Source organism: Scyliorhinus torazame, chromosome 1 (genome assembly GCF_047496885.1).
Source record: "Scyliorhinus torazame isolate Kashiwa2021f chromosome 1, sScyTor2.1, whole genome shotgun sequence".
Classification (NCBI taxonomy): domain Eukaryota; kingdom Metazoa; phylum Chordata; class Chondrichthyes; order Carcharhiniformes; family Scyliorhinidae; genus Scyliorhinus; species Scyliorhinus torazame.
The window spans coordinates 300,795,593-300,811,717 of record NC_092707.1 but is presented as its reverse complement, the minus strand read 5'-3'; the positions used below and the strand labels follow the sequence as shown (position 1 = coordinate 300,811,717).

The following is a 16,125-nucleotide window of genomic DNA, read 5'->3' as shown; positions in this document are numbered from 1 at the left end:
CCTTGCTTATCAAGAATCTATTTAATTCTTTAAAATATTCAAAGATTCTGGGCCGGATTCTCCAGTCTCCAACGCTGAAATCGCATTCGGTGATCGGGCGGAAAATCCCCACTGGTGCCAAAATTGGGGGCGGCGCCGCTTTTGCGATGTTCCGCCCCCTCCAAACTTGCGAGTACGCCACATGCCGTATGGATGGCCTCGGGGCGTCACCTGAGGCTCTCTCCGATGCTTCGCCCCCAATGGGTCGAGTTCTCGACGGCGTGGGTCGTTCATGCTATTTTATTTCGGGAACCGGACAGAGTCCAGCGCCACTGCAGTCGGGCCGGGGGGGTTGCTGAGGGTACTGGTGGGGGGTGGTCCGGGGGTGGTGAGCCCGGTTAAAAGGGGGTACTATGTGGCAGGTGAGTCCGTGCATGGCCACGGACCCGGCAATTCTCCGGCCGTATCCTCAGCTGGAGCTGGGGGCTTTACTCTGCGTGCCTGCTTGCCGCCCACTAGACCGGATTGGTGGAGGTTTTGCGCCGTTTTTTTTCAGGTGTAAAACGCCACTGTTCCCACACCGGCGTCAACACTTAGTCTCAAACTCGGTGAATCCAGCCCTCTGTTTCCCCCACCCTGTGGGAAAGAGTTCCAAAGAGTCACAACCGTCTAAGAGGAATAATTTCTCCATATCCCTGTCTTATTTTTAAACAGTTAACCTCCAGTTCTAGATTCCGCCACAAGAGAAAACATCCTTTCCACATCCACCCTGTCAAGATAAGATCCCTTGGGATCTTCTGTTTCAATCAAGTCACCTCTCACTTTTTAAACTCCAGCAGCTATAAGCCTAGCGTATCCATTCCTTTCCTCATAAGACAACCTGCCCATTCCAGGTATTAGTCTCGTAAACGTTCTCTGAATTCTTCAAACGCATTTACATCCATCCTTAAATAAGGAGATCAATATTGTGCATAGTGCTCCGGATGTCGCCTCACCAACTGAAGCATTGTCGTCGTCCCCCCCCTAATTTTGTCATCAGTTTCCCTTGCATTAAACAACATTCTAGTAGCTTTCCTAATTACTTGCTGTATCTGCATACTAATCTTTTGTGATTCATGCACTCTGTCACCTAGATCCCTCTGCATCTCCGAGCTCTGCAATCTCTCACCATTTAGATAATATGCTTCTTTATTCTTCTTGCCAAAATGGATAATTTCACATTTTCCCGCATTATTCTCCATTTGCTTGATCTTTGCTCACTCACTTTATCTATGTTCCTTTGTAGCCTTTTATGTCCTTTTAAATCCTCTTCACAGCTTTCTTTCCTACCTATCTTTGTATCATCAGTAAATTTAGAACCCACACTTTTTGGTCCCTTCATTAAAGTTATTTATGTAAATTGTTAAAAAGTTGAAGGCCCAGCTTTGATCCCTGCGGCACACCACTCTTTACATCTGGCCATTTTTTTTGCAAAACAAAGTGTTTATTTTAATATCAGGCTTACTCAGGTCAAAATAAGTGGTGTGAACCTGGATGTACGTGATCCTATTTACCAGTCGTCCTATATATAGAAAGGAAAAATGTCACCTGAATTATCTGGCATTCTTTATTGGTAGTCTGAACACTTCTCTCTACTACTTAGTGTCACCTACATTCATAACTACTCCAACCAAATATACTCACCACAATGTAGTTGTTTGGGAGAATATCTTCAATATTCAAAGGTACATAAACATTCACAGGGTCTGGAGGAACCTGGTTCCAGCTTTGCTTGAGTTTGTGACTTGCAGCTCTGTCAGACAAGTGGCACAAGACAGAGCAAAGAATTCAATTAACTATCAAAATGTTCACTGTTGGATAAAATATGTTGAATGTTATTGCCCAACTAGCTTGAAATGCAGACTTGTATCTCTAGGTATCAGGACATTGTACAAACCTAGAACATACATTTAAAAACAACACAGTTCCATTTATATGGCATGTGGGGACTGTTGACAAAGCCAGCATTTGTTGCCTATCCCTAATTACCCTTGAAGGGGAAGGTGAGCCACCTTCTTGAATTGTTGCAGTCCATTTGGTAAAGATACACCCACAGTGCTGTTAGGAATTTTGGATTATAACCCCTTGACATGAAAGAACAGAGATTATATTTCTTAATTAGGATGTGCGGGGTGGCATCTTACAGGTGATGGTGTTCCTCAGGGTGGCACGGTAGCACAGTGGTTAGCACTGTTGCTTCACAGCACCAGAGTCCCAGGTTCGATTCCCGCTTGGGTCACTATCTGCATGGAGTCTGCACTTTGTCCCTGTGTCTGCGTGGGTTTCCGCCGGCTGCTCCGGTTTCCTCCCACCAATCCTTGAAAGACTTGCTGTTAGGTAATTTGGACATTCTGAATTCTCCCTCTGTGTACATGAACAGGCGCTAGAATGTGGCGACTGGGGGCTTTTCACAGTAACTTCATTGCAGTGTTAATGTAAGCCTACTTGTGACAATAAAGATTATTATTATTGTGTCTGCTACCTTTGCTTTTTACAGGTGGTAAAGGTTGAGGGGTTTGGAAGGTGCTGTTGAAGGATCACTGGCAATTTGCTGATGCACATTTGTAAATGGTACACACTGCTGACACTGCACTATGGCAGGGGGAGTGAATGTTTAAAATGGTGGATGGGTGTCAATAGATGGAGTGCTGATCAACCTGGCTGCTTTATTCTGGATGGTGTTGAGTTTCTTATTATCAGAGCTTCTGGATATTATTCTGGTGTTATTGGACAGGCAAGTGGAGAATATTTCATCACACACCTGACCTGTGCTGTGTAGTTGATAGACAGGCTTCGACAGTTAATCACCACAGAATTCCTAGTGTTTTACCTGCTCTTGTAGCTACAGTATTTATGTGGTTGGTCCAGTTACGTTCCTGTTCAGTGGTAACCCCAGGATATCGATGGTGCAGGATTCATCAATAGTAATAATATTGAGTGTCAAAAGGAGCTGCTCAATGCTTAGCAGTTGTGTGAAGTGAATGCTGCTTGCCACTTATCAGCCCAGGCCTGAATATTGTCCAAAATCACAGAAAGTACAGTGCAGAAGAGGCCCTTTAGCCCCTCAAGTCTGCACCGACGCCTGAAAAACACCTGACCTACCTTATCCCATTTGCAAGCACTTGGCCCATAGCCTTGAATGTTATGTGTGGGTGAGGGATTGGGCCTAGGTAGGGTGATCTTTGGAAGGGTCGGTGCAGACTTGATGGGACAAATGGCCTCAGGAGTTCTATTATGATGTGCCAAATGCTCATCCAGCTGCTTTTTAAAGGATGTGAGACAACCCTCTACCACCCTCCCCAGGCAGTGCATTCCAGACTGTCACCACCCTCTGGATATAAAGATTTTTTCTCACATCCCCCCTCACCTTGAACTTGTGTCTCCTAGTGACTGACCCTTCAACTAAGGGGAACAGCTGCTCCCAATCCACCCTGTCCGTGCCCCTCATAATCTTGTACACCTCGATCGGTTGCCCCTCAATCTTCTCTGCTCCAGCACAAACAACCCAAACCTATCCAGCCTCTCTTCATAACTTAAATGTTCCATCCTAGGCAACATCCTGGTGAATCACCTCTGCACCCCATCCAGTGCAATTACAGCTTTCTGTAATGTGGCGACCAGAATTGCTCACGGTACCCCAGCTGTGGCTTCACCAAAGCTTTAGAACTCCAACATGACCTTCCTGGTTTTGTAATCTATGTCTCAACTGATAACGGCAAGTGTCCTATATGCCCTTTTCACCACCTTATTAACCTGCTTCCCCCGCCTTCAGAGATCTACAGACTAACAAGCCAAGGTCCTTTTGTCCCTCTGTAACCCAAGACACTCAAACCTATTGTTAACCATCCGGCCAGTCTTTGTGTTATCTGTAAACTTACTGATCCTACCCCCCACCAACATAGTCACCTATGTCATTTATACAACTGACGAATAATAAGGGCCCCAACACAGATCCTGATGATATACCATTGGGCACTGGCTTCCAGGTCACTAAACCAGCCATCTGTCCTCACCCTCCTTATCCTACAGCTAAGACAATTTTGAATCCACCACATCATGTTACCCCATATCCCATGTGCATTTTCCTTCTTTATAAGTCTCCCTTGTGGGACCTTGTCAAAGGCTTTGCTGAAATCCACATAAACTACTTCAACCCCACTACCCTCATCGACACACCTGGTCACCTCAAAAAATTCAATATTTGTTCAGCATTTGTGGGCAGCACGGTAGCACAAGTGGATACAAAGAACAAAGAAAAGTACACCACAGGAACAGGCCCTTCGGCCCTCCAAGCCTGTGCCGACCATGCTGCCCGTCTAAACTAAACTCTTCTACACTTCCTCGGTCCGTATCTCTCTATTCCCATCCTATTCATGTATTTATCAAGATGCCCCTTAAATGTCACTATCGTCCCTGCTTCCACCACCTCCTCCGGCAGTGAGTTCCAGGCACCCACTACCCTCTATGTAAAAAAAAAAAAAAAAAAAAACTTGCCTCGTACATCTTCTCTAAACCTATGCCCCCCTCGTAATTGACCCCTCTATCCTGGGAAAAAACTTATGATTATCACTCTGTCTATGCCACTCATAATTTTGTAGACCTCTATCAGGTCGCCCCTCAACCTCCATCGTCCCAGTGTGAACAAACCGAGTTTATTCAACCGCTCCTCATAGCTAATGCCCTCCATACCAGGCAACATCCTGGTAAATCTCTTCTGCACCCTCTCTAAAGCCTCCACATCCTTCTGGTAGTGTGGCGACCAGAATTGAACACTGTACTCCAAGTGTGGTCTAACTAAGGTTCGACAGCTGCAACATGACTTGCCAATTCTTATACTCAGTGCCCCGGCCAATGAAGGCAAGCATGCCGTATGCCTTCTCCACCTGTGTTGCCCCTTTCAGTGACCTGTGGATCTGTACACCTAGATCTCTCTGACTTTCAATACACTTGAGGGTTCTACCATTCACTGTATATTCCCTACCTGCATTGACCTTCCAAAATGCATTACCTCACATTTGTCCGGATTAAACTCCATCTGCCATCTCGCTGCCCAAGTCTCCAAACAATCTAAATCCTGCTGTATCCTCTGACAGTCCTCATCGCTATCCGCAATTCCACCAACCGTTGTGTCGTCTGCAAACTTACTAATCAGACCAGTTATATTTTCCTCCAAATCATTTATATATACTACGAACAGCAAAGGTCCCAGCACTGATCCCTGCGGAACACCACAGCCCTCCAATTAGAAGAGCACCCTTCCATTGCTACTCTGCCTTCTATGACATAGCTAGTTCTGTATCCATCTTGCCAGCTCCCCCCTGATCCCGTGTGACTTCACCTTTTGTACCAGTCTACCATGAGGGACCTTGTCAAAGGCCTTACTGAAGTCCATATAGACAACATCCACTCCCTACCTGCATCAATCATCTTTGTGACCTCTTCGAAAACTCTATCAAGTTAGTGAGACACGACGTCCCTTTCACAAAATCATGCTGCCTCTCGCTAATACGTCCATTTACTTCCAAATGGGAGTAGATCCTGTCTTGAGGAATTCTCTCCTACCACTGAGCCTGTAGTTCCCTGGAGTATTCTTGCTACCCTTCTTAAACAAAGAAACAACATTGGCTATTCTCCAGTCCTCTGGGACATCACCTGAAGACCGTGAGGATCCAAAGATTTCTGTCAAGGCCTCAGCAATTTCCTCTCTAGCCTCCTTCAGTATTCTGGGGTAGATCCCATCAGGCCCTGGGGACTTATCTACCTTAATATTTTTCAAGATGCCCAACACCTCATTTTGGATCTCAATGTGACCCAGGCTATCTACACGTCCTTCTCCAGGCTCAACATCCACCAATTCCTTTTTGGTGAATACTGATGCAAAGTATTCATTTAGTACCTCGCCCATTTCCTCTAGCTCCATAAATAGATTCCCTTGCCTATCCTTTAGTGGGCCAACCCTTTCCCTGGCTACCCTCTTGCTTTTTATGTACGTGTAGAAAGCCTTGGGATTTTCCTTAACCCTATTTGCCAATGACTTTTCGTGACCCCCTTCTCGCCCTCCTGACTCCTTGCTTAAGTTCCTTCCTACTTTCCTTATATTTCACACAGGCTTTGTCTGTTCCCAGCCTTCTAGCCCTGACAAATGCCTCCTTTTTCTTTTTGGCGAGGACTACAATATTTCTTCTTATCCAAGGTTCCCGAAATTTGCCGTATTTATCTTTCTTCCGCACAGGAACATGCCGATCCTGAATTCCTTTCAACTGACATTTGAAAGCCTCCCACATGTCAGATGTTGATTTACCCTCAAACATCCACCCCCAATCTAGGTTCTTCAGTTCCCACCTAATATTGTTATAATTAGCCTTCCCCCAATTTAGCACATTCAGCCTAGGACCACTCTTATCCTTGTCCACCAGCACTTTAAAACTTACTGAATTGTGGTCTCTGTTCCCGAAATGCTCCCCCACTGAAACTTCTACCACCTGGCCGGGCTCATTCCCAATACCAGGTCCAGTACAGCCCCTTCCCTATTTGGACTATCTACATATTGTTTTAAGAAGCCCTCCTGGATGCTCCTTACAAACTCTGCCCCGTCTAAGCCCCTAGCACTAAGTGAGTCCCAGTCAATATTGGGGAAGTTGAAGTCTCCCATCACAACCCTTTTGTTTTTACTCGTTTCCAAAATCTGTCTACCTATCTGCTCCTCTATCTCCCGCTGGCTGTTGGGACCTGCAATAAACCCCCAACATTGTGACAGCACCCTTCTTATTCCTGATCTCTACCCATATAGCCTCGCTGCCCTCTGAGGTGTCCTCCCGTAGTACAGCTGTGATATTCTCCCTAACCAGTAGCGCAACTCCACCTCCCCTTTTACATTCCCCTCTATCCCGCCTGAAACATCTAAATCCTGGAACGTTTAGCTGCCAATCCTGTCCTTCACTCAACCAGTTCTCTGTAATGGCAACAACATCATAGTTACAAGTACTAATCCAAGCTCTAAGTTCATCTGCCTTACCCGTAATACTTCTTGCATTAAAACGTATACACTTCAGGCCACCAGACCCGCTGTGTTCAGCAACTTCTCCCTGTCCGCTCTGCCTCAGAGCCACACTGTCCCTATTCCCTAGTTCTCCCTCAATGCTCTCACCTTCTGACCTATTGCTCCCGTGCCCACCCCCCTGCCATACTAGTTTAAACCCTCCCGTGTGACACTAGCAAACCTCACGGCCAGGATATTTCTGCCTCTCCAGTTTAGATGCAACCTGTCCTTCTTATACAGGTCACACCTGCCCCAGAAGAGCTCCCAATGGTCCAGATAACGGAAACCCTCTCTCCTACACCAGCTGTTTAGCCACGTGTTTAGCTGCTCTATCTTCCTATTTCTAGCCTCACTGGCACGTGGCACAGGGAGTAATCCTGAGATTACAACCCTAGAGGTCCTGTCTTTTAACTTTCTGCCTAGCTCCCTGAACTCCTGCTGCTGGACCTCATGCCCCTTCCTGCCTATGCCGTTAGTACCAATATGTACAACGACCTCTGCCTGTTTGCCCTCTCCCTTCAGGATGCCCACTACCCGTCCTGAGACATCCTGGACCCTGGCACCAGGGAGGCAACATACCATCCTGGAGTCTCTTTCACGTCCACAGAAGTGCCTATCTGTGCCCCTGACTATTGAGTCCCCTATGACTATTGCTCTTCTGCGCTTTGACCCTCCCTGCTGAACATCAGAGCCAGCCGTGGTGCCACTGCTCTGGCTGCTGCTGTTTTCCACTGATAGGCTATCCCCCCGACAGTATCGAAAGGGGTATACCTGTTCGAGAGGGGGACAACCACAGGGGATTCCTGCACTGACTGCCTGCCCCTTCTGGTGGTCACCCATTTCTCTGCCTGCACCTTGTGTGTGACCACATTTTATATAACTTCTATCTATGACGCTTTCCGCCACCTGCATGCTCCTAAGTGCATCCAACTGCTGCTCCAACCGTGTCATGCGGTCTGTGAGGAGCTCTAGTTGGGTGCACTTTCTGCAGATGAAGCCATCCGGGACGCTGGAAGCCTCCCGGACCTGCCACATCTCACAGTCCGAGCATAGCACTCCTCTACATTGCGTTAATTAATTAGTCAATTAAATTTAACAATTTTTTTTTTAAGTTACTGTTGTTTCTTATGTAACTTATGTTTCCTAGCACTAGATTTCTACTATAAATGTGAAAGCTAAATACAGTACTGTCCGATCTCTGGCTTAGATACCCCTCTAACTTATAATTATGTTTCATTAGTTTAACAATGTTTAATTTTAAAATTTAGTGTAGATTCCCAACCAGCCAATCGGGTCACAGCTTTACTGTGATGTCACTTCAGTTTCCCCCCCACACAATTTGAAAGTGGAATAAAAATAAAAATCACTTACCTTCCCAGGATGCTCTCTGGTTCTCTTCCTGCAGATTAAAAGTTACAGGCCAGAAGAAAGAGAACAAAACGGTAGGGAAAAAGCACCTCCCACTCTGCACCAAATTACCAAGTTCCAATTCCCACTCTGGATGTGTCTCCTTCACCTGCGCAAAGCCTACCTGTCTCCTTCACCTGCGCAAAGCTTACCACTGTGGCTTCACAGCGCCAGGGTCCCAGGTTCGATTCCCCACTGGGTCACTGTCTGTGCGGTGTCTGCACGTTCTCCCGTGTCTGCGTGGGTTTCCTCCGGGTGGTCCGGTTTACTCCCACAGTCCAAAGACGTGCAGGTTAGGTGGATTGGCTATGATAAATTGCTCTTAGTGACCAAAAATGTTAGGAGGGGTTATTGGGTTACGGGGATAGGGTGGAAGTGAGGGCTTAAGTGGGTCGGTGCAGACTCGATGGGCCGAATGGCCTCCTTCTGCACTGTATGTTCTATGACTTCCTTCTGTCAAAGCCATGCTGACTATCCCAGATCAAACCTTGTCTCTCCAAGTGGAGATAGATTCTCTCCTTCAGAATTTTCTCTAATAGTTTCCCCACCACTGACCTGAGACTCGCTGATCTGCAGTTCTCTGACCTGTCTCCACAAACCTTCTCGAGTAGTGGAACCACATTAGCTGTTCTCCAGTCCACTGGCACCTCCCTCGTGGCCAAAGAGGAAATAAAAATTTGGGTCAGAGCACCTGCAATCTCTTCCTTCGCCTCCCACAGCAGCCTGGGACGCAATTCATCTGGACCTGGAAATTTGTGCACATAAACCTGTCAACACAGTCGCTCCCTATATCAACTATACCTTGTTAATTCCTTGTCATCCCTATGTCTTGTTGCATATGGATAAAGACTGCTTTAGTATCTGAGGAGTTTCAAATAGTATTGAATACTATGCAATCATCAGCAAACATCCCCACTTCTGCCCTTATGTTCAAAGGCAATTCATTCATGAAGCGGTTGAAGATGGTGGGGGCTAGGACACTACTCCAAGGAACTTCTGTAGTGATGGCCTGGGGCTGAGATGATTGGTCTTCACTAGCCACAAAAAACATGTTTTTGAGGTATGATTCAAACCAGTGGAAGAGTTTTCCTCCGGATTTTCCAAGGGCGCCCTATGCCTCAAGTATTGTAGGATACTGCTTCTACCGAGTACTAAACTCTGATTTTAAGGATTAATCTCTTTCTAAAATGTAGCTCAATTTTGCATTTAGTATTTAACTGAAGTCGTCGTTTCTTTCAATGTTAGTCAGTGGCAAACAAGCTGTCTGCTGAATAGATGGCTATTTAGAACTGGTAATTAATGTCAGCAGGGCTGACTCGGGTCTTTGCAAATTTTGCTAGTATAAAAACAGAGGCCTTTGTTGACACATGTTACTGCTTGTACAGTCTACTAAATTCGGGGAATTTGGAGGGGCAAAGGAGGTGGTGCTAATCTCTTATTATAGTAAAACAATGGAGTGATCTGAGAGGGAACAGGAGGAACAGACCTGAGGACTTGAGGTGTGGAGGTATTAATTAAAATTAATAGTTTTAAAAGTTCCTGAGTTTGAGTGGTAACTGGAGTCACCGCAGGGCATTAGGGAGCTTGAGAGTTTCATTGATCATGCATTCCAGGAGGTGGCCACCCCACAGGCAGAGAGAGTTCCAGGTAGTAGATGGGTGGCCATTCTGAAGAGTAGGAAAAGACAGGAAGTGTGTAACTCTCAGTATGGTACTCAGCATTGGGGACTTCTGGCAGTGATGACATCTTGAAGGATTGAAGTCCAGACAATGGCACCAATGATAAGGGAATGCAAACCGTAGAAATGCAGCAGGTGCAAGAGATTTTATAGTTACGGGATACAGATATTTTTGTAACTGCTGTGCATGGTGTGTTGCCTCGCTGGTTCCTGCGTAAAAGATATCACGGTGAATGTGCAGAATATTTTCCAGGGGAAGAGAGTGATCCAGACGTTATGGTAAATGTTGGTACCAACGAAGATAATAATCTTTAGATTACCCTCCGTGCTGCACTCCAGTGCAAATAGGAAGATAGAGAAAATCAATAAATATCTAGCTTGTGACATGGTGTAGAAGGGAGGGCTTCAGATTCTGTGGTATTGGACCAAGGTTTGGGGCAGGAGTGTTGCTAACTTTCTCCTTAGTTCAATTGCTCTGTTTTATTACCTTTGCTCTCGAGTCGCCAGGTATCTTTATGATACCGCCATGAGGTTCAAGTCTGAGTAATGATCAATAACCCAATACACCGATTAGTAAGATTCAAATCAAAGCACATTTATTATACACAGTAATCGCTACTCATGCACAAATTCTACGTCTAAGCTACTTCTACAACTAACGGGCCTATACTTAACTTCGGAGTGGCCCACCAGGTCAGGGGAACAAATGGCCTTTCGTTCGGGTTCTGAGTCTGCAGGATTTGAAGTTGGTACGGATTGGGAGCTAGGAGCGCCTATCTCGTAGCGAGCTTTGAATTAAGACTTACTTCTGTCGGCGGTCACTGCACCGGTCACGGTCAATGTTGGTTCGTGTTGCTGGGTGACCCGGGCAGGAGGAAGAGAGAGCGATTTGAACTTAGGGCTTAACTCTTATAGTCCCCAGGGGCTTCCCGCCTTTCGGGGCGGACCCTGTACCTGGTCCCAAGTGATTGGACTTTGTCCCAATCGCTTGGTTCGATTTTCTCCAATATTGGGGCGGTTCCCTGATCGGTGGGCAGTCTTGAGGTGCTCGTTCACCTCCTTTGTGTTGGCTCCTGCTGGCGCCGAGGAGTCTGGCTTTGCTTTGTGTGTCCAAAATGTTACTTGTTGTTCCCGAGGATTGCTCATCAGCATGCAGATGGCTGCTACATTGTTATGGTGATGGTCGCTGGTATCGATGTTGTCTGGCCTTTGCAGAGGTAAATACACAGAAAACCTGCACCTGCCGGTTTCTGTCTTGTTGGCTGACTTTCCCATCAGCCTTTGCCGTTCGCCATTTTAAATCGGGAGTTGGCCAATTTAGGTGGCTACAGGAGGCACCTGTTAAGGTGGGACGGGTTGCACCTCAACACGACTTGAGACCAGCATCCTTGAGGAGTGGATCATTAGTTGGTTGGGGAGGGTTCAAACTAAATTGGGCAGCAACAAATAGACGTAGAAAAGAGGGATAAGTTGCATAAAGGAATGAGTGTTGGATCGTCCTGGAGAAGAAAGTAGTGCCATATTTGAAAACTAAAAAGAACCACTAGGAATAAAAAGGCAGGTCTAGAATGTATACCTACATAATGTGTGGTGAATAAGTTTGGTGAACTATTATAAAAGCTGGGTTGGGAGGGGGGGGGGTGGGGGGGGGAGGGTGTTGGGCACTGTCGTTTTTGCACCGACTAGGAGACCTGCCGGAGATGCGTCCTGACCATATTGTCCTCCGATAATATTGAGGATTCCATATCCATATCTGAGACAGTCTTCCATCTCCTGCAAACCTGGGTCTGGTCCTTGAGAGTTGTGCTCCCTGGCTCATGAGTGGTAAGCAAGGGGGACGAGGAACTGATTAGGCTGGTGGAGCTACCTCTTGAGCGGGTTCCCTGCTCTTGAGATGGTCCACATGTTTACGTGTAGTCCATTCCCTGCTTTTGACTGTGTAGGACAATATTTTTCAAACGTTTTGTGCCGGGTTCCACTTTTACCAATTGACCGACCTTCGCAACATACTATTTTCGCTTACCTTTAATGCAACAGGTAAGTCTGCTTAGTCCTCACAATCTCACTCCAATCAGGTTCACAAGAGCAGAGGGCAATGCGCATATCAGGTGCAGAGTTCAGCCGGTTCCTTTGTGCTGTCTTCATCTTTGTGACGACGGAATATCAAACCTCGCACATGTAGGTCGTTGTGAATGGCAAAAGTAACAAAATGCTTGTTTTACTCAGCGCGGGATACTCATCGGAGATGCGACTCTCAAATGCTGATAGCCTCATGGACTAATGGCGTGTTTTTAATGTGCTGTCACAGGTGAGGTGCAGAAGTTCAGTCTTGAGTCAGCTGTAAGTTAATACTTTACTGGGGTCTCGAACGCAAAAGGTCGTTTCACCCACCGCTTCTGTTCTCTATCAAAATGTGAAACTTCTCCTCTGGAAAGTAGTGATAAAACCTCTTGATCAGTGCAGCCAGATGCGACTGAATAAGTCTTGCCAGTCTATTGACAGTTCCCTTACTAACACTGTTTTCTTCAATGTGTTGTAGTTTTGTGGGGAACATGTAATTTTGGCTTCATACTCGCATTTGCCAAACTTTCAATGACTTTTGAAAAGCATCTATTTGTTCACAGTGCGGAAAGCAATCATCATCCTTCCCTTGCAGTTTGCGGTTCAATTCATTTAAAAGTTTCATCATCAAATGAATCAGCCAGAGGAGACGATTTCTCAAGGAGGAAATTGTGGATTTGATACCTCCGTTCGTAAACTCTGACAAGCACCCAACCCCTTGACAGCCACCATTCCTGTGTGGAACAATAAATGTGTGCCCAGCCCCAATATTGGGACACAGAGTCTCAAAAAGCCTTGTATTGAAAGTACTGCGTTTGATGAAATTCACAGGGCAGCATGGTGGTGCAGTGGTTAGCACTGCTGCCTCATGGCACCGAGGACCCAGGTTCGATTCCGGCCCTGGGTCACTGTCCATGTGGAGTTTGCATATTTTCTCCATGTCTGCGTGGGTCTCATCCCCACAACCCAAAAAAAAGATGTGCAGCGTAGGTGAATTGGCCATGCTAAATTGCCCTTTAATTGGAAAAAAAGAATTGGGTACTCTAAATTATAAGAAGAAAAATATTAATTAATTAATGAAATTTGCAACTTTCACAATTCCAGATCGGATGGAATTCCTTTTCATGCTAATGCTTCGTACTGAATAAACAATGATTGCACACAATGTCCTGACCAGTTACCTCCTTAATCCTTATTATAACTCAGCTGTTTTTGCCAGTCTTGTTGGTTGCTCCATTGCTTGGGATTCCTCTGCCATTAACCCAATCAAACCTACACTTTCCAACCATGTAACTATTCAATGCTTCAAAAATGTCTGCGCCAGCCGTGTTGGTTGATAATGTCAGACAGCACAGCAGATCCTCAAAAAATTCACTGTGCCAAACATACCTTTTAAATACAATTTTATTCAAGGCATTTTCACATAAACAAACAAAAGCAGAAGAACAGCTAAACAACATTGTAAATAACCATCACCCATTAATCCCCCCCCCCCACTCGCTCCCTTAATACCGCCCCTTCTCACATCCCATCATCCCCATTCGATCCCGCCCCCCGGTGACACCTCAAACTTCCATAAAGAAACAGCTTCCACCTCCAAGTGAACTCATCCATCGACCTCCTCAAGACAAATTTGACCTTCTCCAGCCTCAGGAATTCCGCCAGGTCACTCACCCACATCCCCACTTTCGGCAGCTCCGAGTCCTACCCAAGCAAAATCAGTCTCCGGCCTATCAAGTAGGCAAAGGCTAGAACATTTGCCCCTCTCACTCCCTGGACTCCTGGGTCTTCCAACACCCCGAATATTGCCACCTCTGGATTTGGGACCACCTTCACCCCCAGCACTTTGAATATTACATCTGCGAACCTGCCAAAACCCCTTCAGTCTTGGACACGCCCAAAACATGTGGATTTGTGCCCCCCCCCCTCCACCGTCCCCACCTATCCTCTACCCTCAAAAAACCTACTCATCCATGCTACTGTCATATGCGTTCTATGTATTACCTTTAACTGGATGAGACTTAACCTCGCACACGACGAGGATGCATTCACCCTCCGCAGATCCTCTGCCCATGTCTCGACTCCACCTCCCCTCCCAGCTCCTCCTACTTATGTCCCCCAACAGTTCATCAACTCCTTGTAGACATCGGATATCTTCCCCTCCCCAATCTCATCCTTTGACAGTACTTTGTCCTGCAACCCCAGGGGCGGCAGCCCAGGAAAGGACAGCACCTCTCTCCTTACAAAATTCTGGACCTGCAGGTACCTGAAACCATTCCCCATGGGCATCTCCTACTCTTCCTCCAGGTCCTCCAACCTTGTAAATTTGCCCCCTATGAACAGATCCTCAAATCCCTGCTCCATCGCTGCTTGCTGCCACCCCCGAAACCTTGCATCCAACATCTCCGGCGCAAACCTGTGGCTTGCACCCCCCCAATCCTAGACACCCCCAGGGCCGACAACACCACTGGGTTCACAGAGTACCTGGCCAGCGAGAACGGCAGAGGCTGACAACAAAGCCCTCAAACTTGTTCCCTTGCATGATGCCACCTCCATCCGACCCCTGGCTGGCACCTCCCTCACAACCCATTTCCTAACCATAGCAATATTCGCCGCCCAGTAGTAGTTCATCATGTTTGGCAGCGCCAGCAACCCCTCCCCTCGCCCCCACTCCAAAAAGACCCTCCTAACCCTCAGGGTTTTTCCCACCGACACAAACCTAGCGATCAATGCATTAACCTTTTTTAAAAACTACTTTAGGACGGAAATTGGGAGGTTCTGAAACGCAAACAGGAACCTTGGTGTTACTGTCATTTTTTCTGTCTGCACTCACACTGTCAGCGACAGCGGCAGCACATCCCATCTCTTGAAATCCCCTTTCATCTGCTCTACCAACTCAGTAAGTTTCAACTTGTGCAGCTGCTCCCAATCCGAGTCACCTGGATACACAAGTATCTAAAGCTCGCTCCCACCATCCTGAACGGCAGCTCCCCAGAGCTTCTCTCCTACCCTCGTGTCTCAATCGGAAACACCTCGCTCTTTCCCATATTCAACATCCACCTGGCAGGCAGAGCAGCCCCCTTGCCCTCCACCAAATTCCTCTAAACTCCCCATGTGATCCCCGATACTGCCAATGGGTCTGAAATGTATAACAACAGGGTGTCTGCATACAGATACCCTGTACTCGATACCGCAACCCGCCCCCCCCCCCCCCCCCGCCCCCCGGGCTCAATCCCCTTCCAGTTCCTCGATACCCTGAGCGCCATTGCCAGTGGCTCTATAGCCAAGGCGAGAGCGGGCACCCCTGCCTCGTCCCCGAACCCACTTTGTTCGACTTGCGACCACTGCCTTGTACAACAACTGGACCCAGTCCATAAACCCCTGTCTGAATCCGAACCGCCCTAACACCTCCAGTAGATACTCCACCTGGTCACACGCCTTCTCCGCAGCCATAGCCACCACTACCTCCACCTCCTGCTCCTCCATCGGCATCATGGAAACATTAAGCAGCCTCCTCACGTTCGGCGTCAACTGCCTCCCCTTTCAAAAACCCGTTTTTCCTCGCCTATCACCACTGGGATGATATCCTTGATTCGTGAAGCCAACATCTTCGCCAACAACTTGCCGTCTACATTCAGTGACGATATTGGGTGGTACGACTCGCAGTGCTCTGCATTCTTATCCTTTTTTAATATCAAGAAGATATTAATCCAGGGCCTCTTTCCTCTGCTGACAGAACTTTCCATTGAGGAACTCTTCTAACTGCTCTGTTGACCACCTGGCAGGCAGAGCAGTCCCCTTGCCCTCCACCACCTTATCCTGTGGTGCAACACAAAGACTCTCCTGCTCCAGCAGCTCTTTCCTTCTTGCCCCACTCCTAGTCTGTGGATCCATTCAACAGCCACACCTGAGGAGTAAAACC

The 16,125-nt window shown here is 47.1% G+C and overlaps 1 protein-coding gene across 3 annotated transcripts in view; it reads right to left on the bottom strand.

Moving 5' to 3' along the window:
• Positions 1-16,125, bottom strand: part of LOC140423001 (uncharacterized) — a 280,598-nt gene that overhangs the window by 5,719 nt on the left and 258,754 nt on the right. For all 3 annotated transcript variants that reach the window (XM_072507743.1, XM_072507744.1, XM_072507745.1), the window contains one exon: positions 1,663-1,771. In XM_072507743.1, the coding sequence (XP_072363844.1) occupies positions 1,663-1,771 (109 nt within the window). The remainder of the gene's footprint in view (positions 1-1,662; positions 1,772-16,125) is intronic.